Source organism: Oncorhynchus mykiss, chromosome 3 (assembly GCF_013265735.2).
Source record: "Oncorhynchus mykiss isolate Arlee chromosome 3, USDA_OmykA_1.1, whole genome shotgun sequence".
NCBI lineage: Eukaryota > Metazoa > Chordata > Actinopteri > Salmoniformes > Salmonidae > Oncorhynchus > Oncorhynchus mykiss.
The window spans coordinates 56,014,281-56,031,288 of record NC_048567.1 but is presented as its reverse complement, the minus strand read 5'-3'; the positions used below and the strand labels follow the sequence as shown (position 1 = coordinate 56,031,288).

Genomic DNA, 17,008 nt, shown 5'->3' with positions numbered 1-17,008 from the left:
ACACCTCCTGACCGGGGATTACTCACTGTGCAAAGTTATGGAAAACAATCTCTTATAGCTTCTCAAATCACATACCTCAACAAAAACACTACATTTTTCATATTACACGCACAACCCATAGTGTAGAAACTTCAGCTATGTAGTGTGTACTTTGCACGTTACAGTATTTGCTTTATAACTAACAGATGCTGGGAGTTGAGAAGCAGGTGCATGTGGTGAGTTTAATAATATAATGAACAAACAAGACAAGAGTAGCATCTAGACAAAACACAGTCAATACTGCCTGGGGAGTGACAGATATATGGGGAGGTAATTAGTGATGTGATGGAGTCCAGGTGAGTCTCATAATGCTTGTCAGAGCCAGTGATTAGTAAACCGGCAACGTCGAGTGCCGTGGAACGGGAGTAGATGTGACAATACCTTTAATGACATCACAAAATAAAACAAAATGAGTGTTCTATAGAGCACCTCTGACCATTTCCAACATTCTAAATATTGTTCCAATATTCCATTTTGAATTTGTTAGAATTTCAGCTGGAAAAAAGTATTTTGAGACAAAGCACATTCCTTTGGTGAATTTTGGATCTTCTCCCTTGATTTACAACAGGATGTGAGTGTCAAACCCCACTAGTTCTATCCTACCCCCCTCTACGGGTGAAAGGGGGTCTAATTGAAGTCAGTCATTGCAAACCTGATCCGACCTATTTGGATTCTCTTGGTCAGTCCTGACAGAACTGGATTAGGACTTGTGTGAGCTAGGGTCATACTCTGCAGATGTTGTAGAGCATAAGCCTGCAGGAGCGAGTCACCGCATTGATGTTTGCAGAGAACAGGGTGTTGTCCAGTGTCACGGCAAGGTTATGGTGGCCAACATCAAGCCGAGATATCTGCCACGCACGCAGAGATGCGTGTCGCCATCTTGGTGTCAGGGGGAGGGGGTAGGAGAAAAATAGTTGTCATCCGCATAGCAATGATAGGCGAGACAATGTGAGGATATGACAGAGTCAAGTCACTTGGTGTATAGAGAGAAGAGGAGAGCACCTAGAACCAAGCCCTGGGGGACACCAGTAGTGGTGTCTGTGGTGCAAACACAGATTCTCTCCATGTCACCTGGTAGGAGCGGCCTGCCAAGTAGGATGTGAGCCAAGAAAGTACAGAACCTGAGACACCCAGCCCTGAGAGGGTGGAGAGGAGGATCTGATGGTTCCCGGTGTCGAAGGCAGTGGATAGGTCTAGGAGGATGAGAACAGAGGAGAGAGAGTCAGCTTTGGCAGTGCGGAGAGCATCCGTAACACAGAAAAGAGCAGTCTCGTTTGAGTAACCTGCCTTAAAGCCTGACTCGTTAGGGTCAATAAGATCGTTATTAGAGAGAACCAGAGAATTGATCAGAGACAACACCCTCACGTGCTTAGGAAAGAAAAGGGATACAGGTCTGTAGTTTAAGTCAGAGGGGACGCAACTAGTGGTCAGGGATGAGTTTAGTGAGGAATGGGAGAAGGTCTCCAGAAATGGTCTGGAGAAGGATAGGGGGGTTGAGCAGGCAGGTTGCTAGGCAGCCAGACCTCATTAGTCACAGGATTTAATCTGGCGGGGAGAAAGAGGTCAAGGAATATGGTAGTTCTGTGTGAGTGAGACCAGTGGACTCAATAGACTGAGTGAATGAGGAGCGGATGTCAACCTTTTCAGTGGTTGAGAAAGTTGTCTGCAGAGAGAAAGGAGGGGGTGGAGAAGAGAGTTTCCTAGGTTTAGAGGCAGAAGCTTGAAATTTAGAGTGATGTGGCTTCAGCAATGGATACAGAGGAAGAGAAAGTGAAAGGATGATTGGTCCTCCGGAAGTTTAGTTTTCCTCAATTTTTGCTCAGCTGCCAGCAGCCCTGTTCTGTAAGCTCGCAATGAGTCACTCAGCCACAGAGAAGGGCAGAGCCAGCCGGGTGGAAAGGGGAAAGTGCGAGTCATAGGATGCAGAAAGGGAGGAGTAGGATCAAAGAGGCAAAATCAGGAGAAAGGAGGGAGGAGGATTTAGTCAAAGGGAGAGATGATAGGATAGAAGAGTAGTGGGAGAGAGAGTGAAGATTGTGACGGTGCATGACCATCTGGGTAGGGGCTGAGTGGCTAGGGTTGGAGGAAAGGAAGGGTGGTTGCACTGAGATTAGTAGGCAAACAGCATCTAGTAAAGATTACATCAAGGGTATTGCCTGCCTTGTGAGTTGGAGGGGATTGAGAAAGAGTGAGGTCAAAAGAGGGAAGGAGGGGTAAGAGAGTTGGAGAGAAATTAAGTGAAGGCAGAGGTCAGGAGGTTAAAGTCACCCAGTACGAAAAGCAGTGAACCGTCATCAGGAAATTATCTTCAAGGTATCAAGCTCATTGAGAAACTCTCCAAGGGCACCTGGTGGGCGATAAATTACAATGTTAAGCTTGAGTGTTCAAGTGACATGGAATTCAAATGAGCAGATGGACAGGTGAAAGGGGGAGAAAAGAGAATCTCCAGTTAAGAGAAATTAGTAGACCTGTACCACCTCGACAATCATCAGATGAAGAGAGCAGCAGTGTTCTCTGGGGTGATCCATGTCTCTGTCAGGGCCCAAAAGTCAAGGGGCTGAAGAGCAGCATAGGCTGAAATGAATTTGGCTTTCTTGACTGCAGATCGGCAGTTCCAAACACTTCCAGAGACCCGGATTCCACATGGGTTGTGCGCACAGAGTACACCAAATTAGAAGGGTTGCAGCCAAGGGGTGGGGACCGTCTGTAATGCCTACAGGGAGAGGAGCAAACAAGTATAGAGCTACCCCACGCGTAGTTGCCAAAGCTACAAAAGAGCAAAATTAGATCAGAAAATAAGTAGATACTCAAGTGAGTGGTGTGGAGCCTTTCTCTATGAACTCTGCAGAACTTAGGAGAGCAGTCTTTGTTTCAGCGACGGTCTTAGTTTCACAGACATGACTGCTACTGGCATGACCGCTGCTTACAGCGGCTGCTGAGGAACCATGTGAGACTGAAGTACTAACACTAATTGTTAATTGCCTAGCAGAGGTAAAGTGCACACCTCCCTGTACTAATTGCTGATTGCCTATGAGAGGAAAAAACACTCACTCTCCTATACAGCCACTGATTATGAAATCAACAACAGTCCCAAGTTGCCCTTCCCCTTAATCCTGGTTGATGCGTCAACAATCATCTGCAAGTTATGAGCAGTCAGCAGCTCACACATCAAGTAGGCTACATGGAGCCTGGGAAGCAGGTTATATACTCAGAAAAGAGGTGAAACCACTCCCCCTCCAACACAGCCACTGATTACCAAAACAAATCACAAATTGCCCTGCCCCTTGATCCTGGTTGATGTGTCAAAAATAATTTGGAAGTTATGAGCAGTCAGCAGTTCACACACCAAGTGGCTACTGCGATGATTGGCAACACCTAAAGTAGATGGCCCTAGCTAGCAAAAATACAGTACTAGATAACAGATAAAGACAAAAAATATACATGTCACTTCTGGAGATATCAGAAGTCCTCTAACTATAGAATGATGCACACTGAGATGGCGCCTGATAAACTGGTTATATACACTCAGAAAAGAGGTGAAACCACTCCTCCTTCTCCAATACAGCCACTGATTACAAAAACAAGTCACAAATTGCCCTGCCCCTTGATCCTAGTTGATGTGTCAAAAATGATATGCAAGTTATGAGCAGTCAGCAGTTTTATACACCAAGTAGGCTACTGGGAAGACATGCAGTACTCAAACAGAAAGTACTAGTGACTCACTCATTATGGAAGTGGTCCAATGAAGCGGACGCTAAGCTACAAGATTGCTTCGCTAGCACAGACTTGAATATTGTTCAGGGGTTTATCAGAAGGGAAAAAAGCCATGGGTTACAGGTAGTATCCACACCGGTCTAAAGGCTAGAGTTACCGCATTTAAGGAACGGGATACGGACATGGACGCATATAAGAAAGCCCGCTACGATCTCCGACAGGCCATCAAACATGATAAATGTCAATATACTGTAGGACTAATATTGAATCCTACTGAACGGGCTCCAACGCTCATCGGATGTCACAGAGTTTGCAAACTATTACGGATTACAAAGGTGTTAGCAGTTGATGTTACTCTTCAATAACACAGACCCCAGAGCAGATCAAGGGGAGAAAAATAGGTTTATTCAAAGATGACAAATCATGGATGTTATGCTGAGAGGTACTCACACTTGAGAGGTGTTCACTCAAAGAGACAGGATGTAGTTTTACAACCCAACCCTAGCCTGTGGTTGACCAATTAGAATGCCTTGCAATAAAACTGGGCCAATGGCCAAATAACAAGTATCATGTTTTAGGCTCAATGCCTAGACAAATTCCTCCCATGTCTCTGACCCATTGATCATTAATTCCCTATTACAGAAAAAACACTATTTTCGTTGATCGTTACTTCCCTCTTGACCGTTAGTCCTCTGCGTTGTGTATTATCTTAAAATATTCTTACAAAAGGAAACCCAGTGACACAAACCTCCCAGATTAGCTGAACCCCTTCTATGCTCACATCGAGGCAAACAACACTGAACAAGGAATGAGACCCCTGTTGTCCTGGACGACTGTGTGAACATGCGCAGACCGGCTGGCAAGTGTCTTCACTGACATTTTCAACATCTCCTTGTTTCAGTCTGTAATCCCAACATGTTTCAAGCAGACCACCATTGCCCATGTTCCTAAGAACTCAACGGTAACCTGCCTAAACGACCATAATCCTGTAGCATTCACACCTGTAACCATAAAATGCATCGAAGGCTGGTCATGGCACACATCGATACCATCATCCCAGACACACTGTTCCCAATCCAATTTGCATACAGCCCCAACAGATCCACAACGACGCAATCTCTATTGCACTCCACACTGGTCTCTCCCACCAGGACAAAAGGAATACCTACCGTATGTGAAGATTCTGTTAATTGACAACAGCTCAAAGTTCAACACTACAGTCCCCACCAGATTAATCACCAAGCTCGAGACAATGGGACTGAACAACTCCATCTGCAACTTGATCCTGGACATTCTGACAGGCCACCCACAGGTAGTGAGGGTACGTAACATCAGCTAAGCTGAGCCTCAACACCGGAGCCCCTAAGTTGTGTGTGCTTAGTGCCTTCCTGTACTGCCTGTTCACCCATGACTGTGTGGCCACACACGACTCCAACACCATCAACAAGTTTGTGGACGACACGATGGTGTTAGGCCTTATCACCGACAACGATGAGACCTGGCAGTGTGGTGCCAGGACAACAATCTTTCCATCAATGTAAGCAAGACAGAGGACCTGATCATGGACAACAGGGAACGCAGCGTGGCGAGCACACCCCCATCCACATTGACAGAGCTGTACTGGAGCAGGTTGAAAGTTTCAAGTTCCTCTGTGTCCACATCCCCAAGGACTTAACATGATCGTCTCATACCAGCACAGGTGTGAAGAAGTCACGACAGCACCTCTTACCCCTCAGGTTGAAAATAAGTTTTACAGCTGCAACATTGAGAGCATGTTGACTGGCTGCATCACCACTTGCTATGGGAACTTGATACGATAATTATGTTCTCAATGTTCATAAACCAACTCAACTAAACTACTCAGTCTGCTAATCAGGATTTGAAAGATACTGAATGAAATTAAACAGACGTAGGCCCGGCTAAAATAGTCAAAAAGGTTTATTCACGAGAGCGCTGGTCTGTTGTTCAAAACCATTCATTTTATACTGGCTTCTTACGCCCACTTATGCACATATTCACACAAACATATGCACACATATTCACACTAACATTAGCACACAATGTCCTGCTACCCAGCCGACAAAGATTAGGGGAATCCGTGAGACTTTCTCCCCATCCTCCCATACCTCAAGATAGGGAGACCCTGGGAAGTACTCAGTGGCCCCAGCCAAGGTCGGCACTGAATCTTGCTCAGGCAGTCTGTTTTTAAGATACTAAAATAGACATAAACTACACACACGGATATATAATTCTACTGACTAAAACCACACACATCATTAGAATAATCTCATGATTCTAATCAATTTCATACAATCATATTCTAATCTTTCATATGAACATACAAATCGTATTATCAGATCTGCACCGCCATCGATCGCAAGGTGCTACAGAGGGTGGTGCAGACGGGGCCGATCCCCTTTGTCGGACCTCTATACCAGGCGGTGTCAGAGGAAGACCTGGAAAATTGTCAAAGACCCCAGCCATCCAAGCCATAGACTGTTCAAGGTGCTACCGCACGGCAAGCATTACTGAAGCACCAGGTCTGGGACCATAAGCCACCTGAACAGCTTCTACCCCAAAGCCATACGACTGCTGAACAGTTAATCAAATGACTACCCGGACCATTGCATTGACCCCTTTTGCAATGACTCTCTTACACTGACTATGCTAACTCACAGGACTATACAAACACACAATCACACATATTCCCCTCACACTCCAACACACTCTTACACACTCACCCACTTACACACACACACATATACAGTGCCTTGCGAAAGTATTCGGCCCCCTTGAACTTTGCGACCTTTTGCCACATTTCAGGCTTCAAACATAAAGATATAAAACTGTATTTTTTGTGAAGAATCAACAACAAGTGGGACACAATCATGAAGTGGAACGACATTTATTGGATATTTCAAACTTTTTTAACAAATCAAAAACTGAAAAATTGGGCGTGAAAAATTATTCAGCCCCTTTACTTTCAGTGCAGCAAACTCTCTCCAGAAGTTCAGTGAGGATCTCTGAATGATCCAATGTTGACCTAAATGACTAATGATGATAAATACAATCCACCTGTGTGTAATCAAGTCTCCGTATAAATGCACCTGCACTGTGATAGTCTCAGAGGTCCGTTAAAAGCGCAGGGAGCATCATGAAGAACAAGGAACACACCAGGCAGGTCCGAGATACTGTTGTGAAGAAGTTTAAAGCCGGATTTGGATACAAAAAGATTTCCCAAGCTTTAAACATCCCAAGGAGCACTGTGCAAGCGATAATATTGAAATGGAAGGAGTATCAGACCACTGCAAATCTACCAAGACCTGGCCGTCCCTCTAAACTTTCAGCTCATACAAGGAGAAGACTGATCAGAGATGCAGCCAAGAGGCCCATGATCACTCTGGATGAACTGCAGAGATCTACAGCTGAGGTGGGAGACTCTGTCCATAGGACAACAATCAGTCGTATATTGCACAAATCTGGCCTTTTTGGAAGAGTGGCAAGAAGAAAGCCATTTCTTAAAGATATCCATAAAAAGTGTTGTTTAAAGTTTGCCACAAGCCACCTGGGAGACACACCAAACTTGTGGAAGAAGGTGCTCTGGTCAGATGAAACCAAAATTGAACTTTTTGGCAACAATGCAAAACGTTTTGTTTGGCGTAAAAGCAACACAGCTCATCACCCTGAACACACCATCCCCACTGACAAACATGGTGGTGGCAGCATCATGGTTTGGGCCTGCTTTTCTTCAGCAGGGACAGGGAAGATGGTAAAAATTGATGGGAAGATGGATGGAGCCAAATACAGGACCATTCTGGAAGAAAACCTGATGGAGTCTGCAAAAGACCTGAGACTGGGACGGAGATTTGTCTTCCAACAAGACAATGATCCAAAACATAAAGCAAAATCTACAATGGAATGGTTCAAAAATAAACATATCCAGGTGTTAGAATGGCCAAGTAAAATCGAGAATCTGTGGAAAGAACTGAAAACTGCTGTTCACAAATGATCTCCATCCAACCTCACTGAGCTCGAGCTGTTTTGCAAGGAGGAATGGGAAAAAAATTCAGTCTCTCGATGTGCAAAACTGATAGAGACATCCCCCAAGCCACTTACAGCTGTAATCGCAGCAAAAGGTGGCGCTACAAAGTATTAACTTAAGGGGGCTGAATAATTTTGCACGCCCAATTTTTCAGTTTTTGATTTGTTAAAAAAGTTTGAAATATCCAATAAATGTCGTTCCACTTCATGATTGTGTCCCACTTGTTGTTGATTCTTCACAAAAAAATACAGTTTTATATCTTTATGTTTGAAGCCTGAAATGTGGCAAAAGGTCGCAAAGTTCAAGGGGGCCAAATACTTTCGCAAGGCACTGTATACACACACACATACACACACACACATATACACACAAAGCACACACACAGATGCATATTGATGCCACACACACACCATTTCACACTGTCCACATACGCTGCTGACACTCTATTTATTACAGTGCCTTCCCTTTTTCCTTATTTTGTTGTGTTACAGCCTGAATTTTGAATGGAATAAATTGAGATTTTGTGTCACTGATCTACACACAATACCCCATAATGGCAAAGTGGAATTTTGTTTGTAGAAAAATTGTTAAATAAAAAATGTAAAGCTGAAATATCTTCAGTCAATAAGTATTCAACCCCTTTGTTATGGCAAGCCTAAATAAGGAGTGTAAATGTGCTTAACAAATCGCATAATAAGTTGGATGGACTCATTCCGTGTTCAATAATAGTGGTTAACATGATTTTGGAATAACTACCCCATCTATGTACCCCACATGTACAATTATCTGTAAGGTCCCTCGTTGTAATAGTGAATTTCAAGCACATTTTCAACCACAAAGACATGAACATTTTCAATGCTTCCCAAAGAAGGACACCGATGGGGAGATGTGTAAAAATAAAAAAGTGGACCCTGAATATCCCTATGAGCATGGTGAAGTTATTAATTAGGCTGGTGGTGTATCAATACACCCAGTCACTACAAAGATACAGGCGTTCTTCCTAACTCAGTTGCCGGAGAGGAAGGAAACTGCTCAGGGATTACAGTGTCACGTTCTGACCTTTATTTTCCTTTGTTTTGTCTTTATTTAGTATGGTCAGGGCGTGAGTTGGGGTGGGCAGTCTATGTTTTGTGTTTCTATTTCTGTGTTCAGCCTAGTATGGTTCTCAATCAGAGGCAGGTGTCCTTAGTTGTCTCTGATTGAGAATCATACTTAGGTAGCCTGGGTTTCACTGTTGGTTTGTCGGTGTTTGTTTCCGTGTCTATGTTTTTCACCACACGGTACTGTTTCGGTTTTATTATTTCACGTATTCGTTTATTGTTTTTGTATTTCATAGTGTTCAGTGCTTTTGTTATTAAAATCGGCATGAACACTTACCCACGCCTCATCTTGGTCCGATCCTTACTCCTCTTCAGACGAAGAGGAGGAAATCCGCCGTTACATACAGTATTTAATGGTTGTTGTATGAGAACTGAGGATGGTTAAACAACATTGCAGTTACTCCACAATACTAACCCAATGACAGAGTGAAAAGAAAGCCTGTACAGAATAAAAATATATGGAAAAGGAATTACATTCTTGTCCTGAATACAAAGCATTAATTTTGGGGCAAATCCAACACAACACAACACATCACTGAGTACCACTCTTAATATTTTCAAGCGTGTTGGTGGCTGCATAATGTTATGGGTATGCTTGTCATTGGCAAGGATTAGAGAGTTTTCTGGGTTAAAAATAAATTAAATACAGCTGTAAGCACAGGCAAAATCTTAGAGGAAAACCTTTCAATCTGCCTTCCATCTGACACTGGGAGACAAATTCACCTTTCAGCAGGACAATAACCTAAGGCAACAGGCCAAATCTACACTGGAGTTGCTTACCAAGACAACATTGAATGTTCGAGTTACAGTTTTGAGTTAAATCGGCTTGAAACTCTATGGCAAGACTTGAAAATGCCTGTCTAGCAATGATCAACAATCAACTTCACAGAGCTTGAATAATTTATAAAAGATAATAGGCAAATATTGTACAATCCAGTTGTGAAAAGCTCTTAGAGACTTACAGTTCCCAGAAGTACTCACAGCTGTAATCGCCGCGATTCTATAAAGTATTGACTCAGGGTGTGAATAGTTATGTAAATGAGACATTTCTAAAAACGTGTTTTCACTTTGTCATTATGGGGTATTGTGTGCAGATGAGTGAGAGAAAAAAGTATATTCAATCCATTTTGAATTCAGGCTGTAACAGTCAACGGGTATGAAAGCTTTCTGAAGGCACAGTATTGATCCTGATTGCCTAGTCACTTGTACCCCTACCTACTTGTACATCAGTGGAAGCTCCTCAGGGGAGGAAGGGGAGGACCATCCTCCTCAGTGAATTTCAGAAGAAAAAAACTGAAACATTAAAATAAAAAATTATTGATTAAAACACATGGTCTACAGTAGCCTCAACAGCACTCTGTAGGGTAACATCATGGTAGCACCAGCTAGTTTCTGTCCTCCTCTGGGTACATTGACTTCACAAATGTATTGCCACCAGGGCCCGCCGGTGTAACTGCTAAACTGCTTGCTGGCTGACTGTACACTGTACTACAGGATTGTAGGGAGTTTACTAACGCGTTAGTTCTATTAGCTATGTTGACCAACGTTAGCTAATACAGTGACAATGTAGGCTGTGTGTAGCGGTTAGCGGTTATGATATGAAGGTTTGACTTGGAAAGGTTTTTTCGCCTGGTAACAGACAGCTGATGTGTTGTGCACTGAAGTCCACAAGCGTAAGGAAAGGGTGAGAGGAGGAGAGCGCATAGATACGAGAAGGAATATGTCATGCAAAGATCATGTGCTGTTTGTATGTGGTTGTTATGAAAGTGGGCTGTGTTTGCGTGTGATTAGGGGTGTATTCATTCTGCCGATTCTGTTGAAAAACGTTTCTTAAACGGAACTAAACGGGGATAAACGTACCTGAATTTGTCCAATAGAAACTCTTGTTTGCAACTGTTGGACTAATGATTACACCCTAGATCAGCTAGATGTACTGTAGGCAAGAGTGTGCAAGGCAGTATTGAATGTGTCACTGTCTGTCACCTTGATTACTCACGACCTGTATGCACCTACGTTGTAAACTTTAATTCATAGGCTAGGTTGTAGTAACCTTATGCTGTGTATAGGGAAAATCAGAGTATCGTGTAGTAGCCTTAACCTATCGATGTCACATTGAGCTGGGGGAATGGAATGAATGACAGTCATCCAGTATGCTGTAATAGAAATAAGGCCATGCTCATGAAAAATATATATTGTCCTCCCTCATCTTAAACGTCAACGACCGCCACTGATGTAAATATTACCACAACTACCTTGTACACCTGCACATTGACTCGGTACCAGTACTCCTTGTATATAGCCTAGTTATAGTTATTTAGTGTGTTACTATTTTCTACTTTATTTGCCATTTTCTTACTTTTTAAGTCTGCATTGTAGGGAAAGGGCTCGCAATTAAGCATTTCAAGGTAAAGTCTATACCTATTGTATTTGGAGAATGTGACAAATAAAACTGTATTTGAATCGAAGAACAAAATGGTGAGCTAAATCATGTCTGTCTGTGTGTGTGTGTGTGTGTGTGTGTGTGTGTGTGTGTGTGTGTTCAGATTGATTAATCTGAACTGAAATGTGTGTGTTTGGGGGGGGGGGTTCTACTGAGTTATATGGATTTTTTAAGATCGTCATACCAAGGATAATTTAGCTATTTGATTTGGAATTTTAAGACCCCTTTAAGCATCAACAAAAATATGTAAAAAATATTTGATGAAAACAAACATGTGGCCTGCTATTAGCCCATACAAACTCATTGAATAACAGATTCACTACATGGAACAACAGATAGTCCCCCCAAAAAATCTAAAGGAAGTTTGTTCTGAAGTATCTGTCCTATATCTGAGAGATATAAGAAAGATAAGGAAACTTTAAGGAAACACCTTATTTTTGGCACTAAACAGACTCCATAAACTGGTACCGGGGGACCTTCAGACGAGTCTTGTGAGGCCTGTGGAGGTCATAGAGTCTCATCTTTCCATAGAGGGGTCATAATAGTTTTTAGGCCGAACTGTTCGGACGCTACAGACAATTTTGTGAGAAGACTGATTTTCGGAATGTCTCATGGTCTGACAAACACCACTTTAGCTCTGTCACCTTTCACTACAGATGCGGAAGAGTGACATACGTAGGGGATGTGGTTATTTCAGACACATCCAATGCAAAAAAAAACAGATATCTGTAGCTGAAACTGACAGGGTTGTATTGGGATTTCTTTATTGAGGTAATTAGATTTCCAGGGGGCCCGGACATCGACAGTAGGGGGTGTAAACCCTTTACAGACCCTTACCTAAGTGTTACCTAAATTACTTGTTATTTTTTGGTGTTACTTAAAGTGATGCCAGAAAGGTATGGTATAATTTCAGCCAGTAGCACACACGAGTCAAAACGTATCCCTGAAAATAGGGAACATCATCATCCATTACTTGAATTTTTGGGTGATGCAATATGTATATGTTAACAATTACAAAATTGTAAAATATAAGTAAGTGCTTAAGATCCCATTCAATCTCCTTAAAAGAGGAATTAAAAAATTTAAAGATTGTTTATTTATTTGAAGTATATTTTTTAAATACACAATGCTATTTAAAGTTGTAACCATTTCTCTAGTATCATGGTTATGAACCACAAAGGTTAGTTAAGTAACTACTCACAATTGATTATGTATTCACTGGTTAGGAATGTCTGTCTACGTTAAGTCAGCACTCTGAACAAAAGATGAGTAATAATACATAGTTTAACCTAAAAGATTTTCACTCTTTAATCCATATATGTGATTTCCTCTACTATAACATTGAGTCATTATACCAACATTTAAAAAATACATCTTTCAAACCTTTTCAAAAAAGTATTGCACAATGCATGGAGAACCTTCCATTTCAAGGCTGTTACTAACTGTTGTAAACTCTCAAACGGTTTTGTTACTTTGTTTGAGAAACAGTCGATTTCGAAATAGCCTTTCTAAAGACTGAGGGATCCAGTCCCTGAAATTGTGGACGTAAACTCAGTAGCCTCAGTAGGCCTCTAGAGCATGATGCTGATTCAGCGGTTTGAACAATGGAGCTAGGGATTCTTTAGGTTTGGTCAGGTATAAAAGAAAGGGTTAAACCAGGTAGAAAGTCAGTTCAGGAGCAGCAACCAGCAGCACAGTGAGCAAATATGTCCAACACCAGCATGAACATGGGCAGGGTAAGCACTGGCAAGATTTCTTAGAATAATTCTTACTTTTTTTTGTATAACAATCTATTTTCATAGATTGTTATACAAAAGGGCTCTTGTGCTCTAGCACCCCAAACTACAACATGATCATTTTACTTATCCCAATAACCTGGTTACCAGTGGGACTAAATAGCGCTGCAAATTCCTCTAAAATGTTTGTTTCATACAATTGTTTAATTCGTAGAAGTGATTCCCTTTTATTTTCAGGCCACCTTCTATGAGGACAGGAACTTCCAGGGTCGCTCTTATGAGTGCAGCTCCGACTGCCCTGACATGTCCTCCTACATGAGCAGGTGCCAATCCTGCAGGGTTCAGAGCGGCTGCTTCATGGTGTACGAGCGCCCCAACTATATGGGAAACCAGTACTTCATGAGGAGGGGAGAGTACTCAGACTACCAGAGTATGATGGGAATGAGCGATGGTATCAGGTCCTGCCGCATGATCCCCATGGTAGGTTGAAAATGTAATCTTAAAATAGACTGATCTTGTCATTGAAAATACAATTCTCATATTACAAATGTTTATATGTAATGTATCTGATCAATGATACCTGTTATTTCCCACTAACAGCACCGTGGAAACTTCAGGATGAGGATCTACGAGAGGGAGAACTTCGGAGGTCAGATGCACGAGATGATGGACGACTGTGACTCCATCCAGGAGCGTTACCGCATGTCTGACTGCCAGTCCTGCAACGTGATGGACGGCCACTGGCTGATGTACGAGCAGCCCCACTTCAGAGGCAGGCAGATGTACATGAGGCCTGGAGAGTACAGGAGCTTCAGGGATATGGGCATGGGAATGGGAGGCATGAGCGGTGGCATGAGGTTTATGAGCATGAGGCGTATCATGGATAACATGACTATGTAATTTTCTCAAAGGTTGTACGGAAATGGTTGATTAAATTTATTTCAACATTTTAAAACTGCTACATTTTCTTATTTTTGTGATTGTTTTACTCCGAGCTCTCCATGTTTAAACATTTCATTATTTCACTCTCCTACATCTTTAACATTTCAAATTTCTGTGTAGATATCTGTTAGTTCACAATATATGTATGCTGATGTAAATATTATCCCGTGATATTTAAAATCTTTAATTTAGAAAATATTACTTGATCCTGCCATATTATTTTGCAATGCACAATTTTAATGATTTTCAAAGAAACTCACTTAAAAAATGTAAAAAGATAGCAGAGTTATCTAAAATAATAATTATAGGGTTGGAGGAAGGTTAGCAACAATTAATTAGCATTTGTTACAAATCTCATATCTATAAAACCACGGTCAAGGAGTAATTAGACATGCAGCAAACAGGTATAAAAGTTGTACTAGGTAACAATGTGTACCTGAATAATTACCTAAATACATATGTATTAATGCCAATACAAGTGTACATTGTTAAGCAAATAATTTTTACAACTCATTCATTTACTATTGTATGTTATAATAATCTAAATTCAAAAAGGCACTCTCACATCTGAGCTGTCTTTGTTGCAGGTGCATGGTAACAGTTGAATAAGATGAGAAAAAATAAGAAACCCGCGCACTGTTATTGCTAGTATCACTGCTCTTTATTAAGCTTTAGGTATCGGCCTCAAGGCCTTCGTCAGAGCTTTTGTGTGTGTTCACAACCTGTACCACTATGTAGACACTACTTTACCCACATACGTTCAATGTATCAAATGGGGTTGGTGTTGATGGAAAATAAGCAAGTGTTACCAAATATAAAAATGTGCATTTCATTTTTTTAACCAGGTAGGCCAGTTGAGAACAAGTTCTCATTTACAACTGCGACCTGGCCAAGATAAAGCAAAGCAGTGTAACAAAACTGTCACGACTTCCGACGAAGTCGGTCCCTCTCCTTGTTCGGGCGGCGTTCGGCGGTAAACATCACTGGTCTTCTAGCCATCGCCGCTCCACCTTTCATTTTCCATTTGTTTTGTCTTGTTTTCCCGCACACCTAGTTCACATTCCCTCATCAGACTAAATGTATATTACCCTCTGTTTCCCCCATGTCTGTGTGTGGAATTGTTCTTTGTGTAGGGTGTTACACTACAGGCTGGCTTGCGCTAGGTTTGTTTCAAACCTAGGTTTGTTTGTTTTGTTCATGTTACCGTGGTTGTGCTTTGTGCTGCCTCGCCTGTGCCTTTGGGCCAGGGTGTATATTAAAGTTCTCCTGTTATCACCCATCTCTGCTCTCCTGTGCCTGACTTCCCGGCAACCAGTCACTCACCCCGTTACAAAAACCAACAAAACAGAGTTACACATGGGATGAACAAACGTGCAGTCAATAACACAGTAGAAAATCTGTATACAGTGTGTGCAAATGTAGTAGGGAGGTAAGGCAGTAAATAGGCCTCAGTGGTGAAGTAATTACAATTTAGCAATTAACACTGGAGTGATAGATGTGCAGATGAGGATGTGCAAGTAGAAATACTGGTGTAAAAAAACAAAAAACAAATATGGGGATGAGGCTTCTGATGTTAACATGCATGAACCCAAGGCATTTCCCGTTAAAGAAGTCAACAAATGAGAGCGCCTGAGGACACACAGGGCCTGGGTTAACCTCTACATCACCCAAGGAACAGAGGAGGAGTAGGATAAGGGTACAGCTAAAGGCTATAAGAACTGGTCGTCTAGTGCGTTCAGAACAGAGAGTAAAAGGAGCAGATCTCTGGGCGTGATAGGATAGATTCAGGGCATAATGCACAGACAAGGGCATGGTAGGGTGCGAGTACAGTGGAGGTAAACCTAGGCATTGAGTGGCAATGAGAGAGGCTGCATCTCTGGACTCACCAGTTAAGCTAGGTGCGGTCTCCACATGTGTGAGGGATAGGGCAAGGGAGCTAACCGAGGCATGTAGAGCAGGACTAGGGGCTCCGCAGTAAAACAAAACAATGAGAGCTAACCTAAACAACAGTATACAAGACATATTGACATTAGAGGGAGGCATAAAGCAATCAGAAGTTTTGATTGGGAGGGCTAAGACAACAACGGGTAAACAGCTACGACAACAATAACGGGTAAATGACGATGAATGGGCAGAGGGTCAGTTAGCTACACACCTGAGTTTCAGGCTGGGGCCGACAGATAAACCAAATTAAGTACCTTGTTAATGAACCGTCCAGTAGGCATCAGCTGTGTAGCCGAGTGATCATAGGGTCCAATAAGCAGCAATGGACAAAACAGGGAGCCGCTCGGCAGTCGTCACTACGCTAGGCAAACATGAGACACAGCGCTCAGAGAGTTAGCGGGCCGGAGCTTGTAGCTGGGTCCTCACTGACATCCACGACGCAGAGGCCGGTTGAGAGCACATCGGCCCAAAATACGTCAGCAGACCAGTCGTGATGGATCGGGCTCCGTGTCAACAAAGGGTCCAGGCCAATTGGCAAGAGAGGTATTGTAGTTGGTGTACTTTGTTTGCTAGCCGGGGGAATGGGCCTAGCTTGAGGCTAACTGGTGCTTCTGGACAAGGGCGTTAGCCACGATAGCCACTCAATAGCAGCTAGCTGCGATGATCCGGTGTAATGGTCCAGAGCTTGCGGCAGGAATCCAGTGATGTAGTGGGGTAAAAAGCAGTCCGATATGCTCAGGGCTGATATCTCGCTGTGCAGACTGGCAGATACTATCCGGGCTATCTGTGCTAAAGCGGCTGCTGTCTGTGCTAAAGGTAAAGACTGCTAGTAACAATGACTAAATAGCTAGTAGCTAATTAGCTGGCTAGCTTCTGACTATAATTACTATAATTACATTGACGACATCGTCCCCACAGTGACTGTACGTATTTAACCAAACGTAATGGTTATGGACGCTTACAAGAAAGCCCGCTACTACCTCCAACAAGCCATCAAACATGAAAAAGGTCAATATAGGACTAAGATAGAATACTACTAGACCTGCAAACT

The 17,008-nt window shown here is 42.6% G+C and overlaps 1 protein-coding gene and 1 long non-coding RNA gene across 3 annotated transcripts; one reads left to right on the top strand and one right to left on the bottom strand.

Moving 5' to 3' along the window:
- Positions 1-211: 211 nt before the first annotated feature.
- LOC118944547 lies at positions 212-3,188 on the bottom strand. 2 transcript variants are annotated; one of them, XR_005039902.1, is made up of 4 exons: positions 2,847-3,188; positions 2,508-2,752; positions 2,308-2,386; positions 212-1,232 (listed from the first exon to the last, which is right to left on the bottom strand). It is a non-coding gene; the product is annotated as an uncharacterized LOC118944547 (long non-coding RNA). The 2 variants fall into 2 exon arrangements; XR_005039901.1 differs by having other exon boundaries at positions 2,517-2,752; positions 2,847-3,185.
- A 9,728-nt stretch (positions 3,189-12,916) lies between these two features.
- LOC118936311 (gamma-crystallin M3-like) lies at positions 12,917-14,029 on the top strand. The gene is made up of 3 exons (XM_021597426.2): positions 12,917-13,071; positions 13,309-13,551; positions 13,672-14,029. Exons 1-3 carry the CDS (start codon positions 13,042-13,044, stop codon positions 13,969-13,971), a joined length of 573 nt encoding a protein of 190 aa, XP_021453101.1. The 5' UTR covers positions 12,917-13,041; the 3' UTR covers positions 13,972-14,029.
- The last annotated feature ends 2,979 nt before the right edge of the window (positions 14,030-17,008 follow it).

What these genes read in the sequence shown, in the direction of transcription:
- LOC118936311 (XM_021597426.2), top strand. Translation starts at nt 13,042, where the DNA reads ATGTCCAACACCAGCATGAACATGGGCAGG. An exon ending in CCAGCATGAACATGGGCAGG is followed by an intron (nt 13,072 to 13,308) that starts GTAAGCACTGGC and finishes TTTTATTTTCAG; the next exon opens with GCCACCTTCTATGAGGACAG. An exon ending in CCTGCCGCATGATCCCCATG is followed by an intron (nt 13,552 to 13,671) that starts GTAGGTTGAAAA and finishes TCCCACTAACAG; the next exon opens with CACCGTGGAAACTTCAGGAT.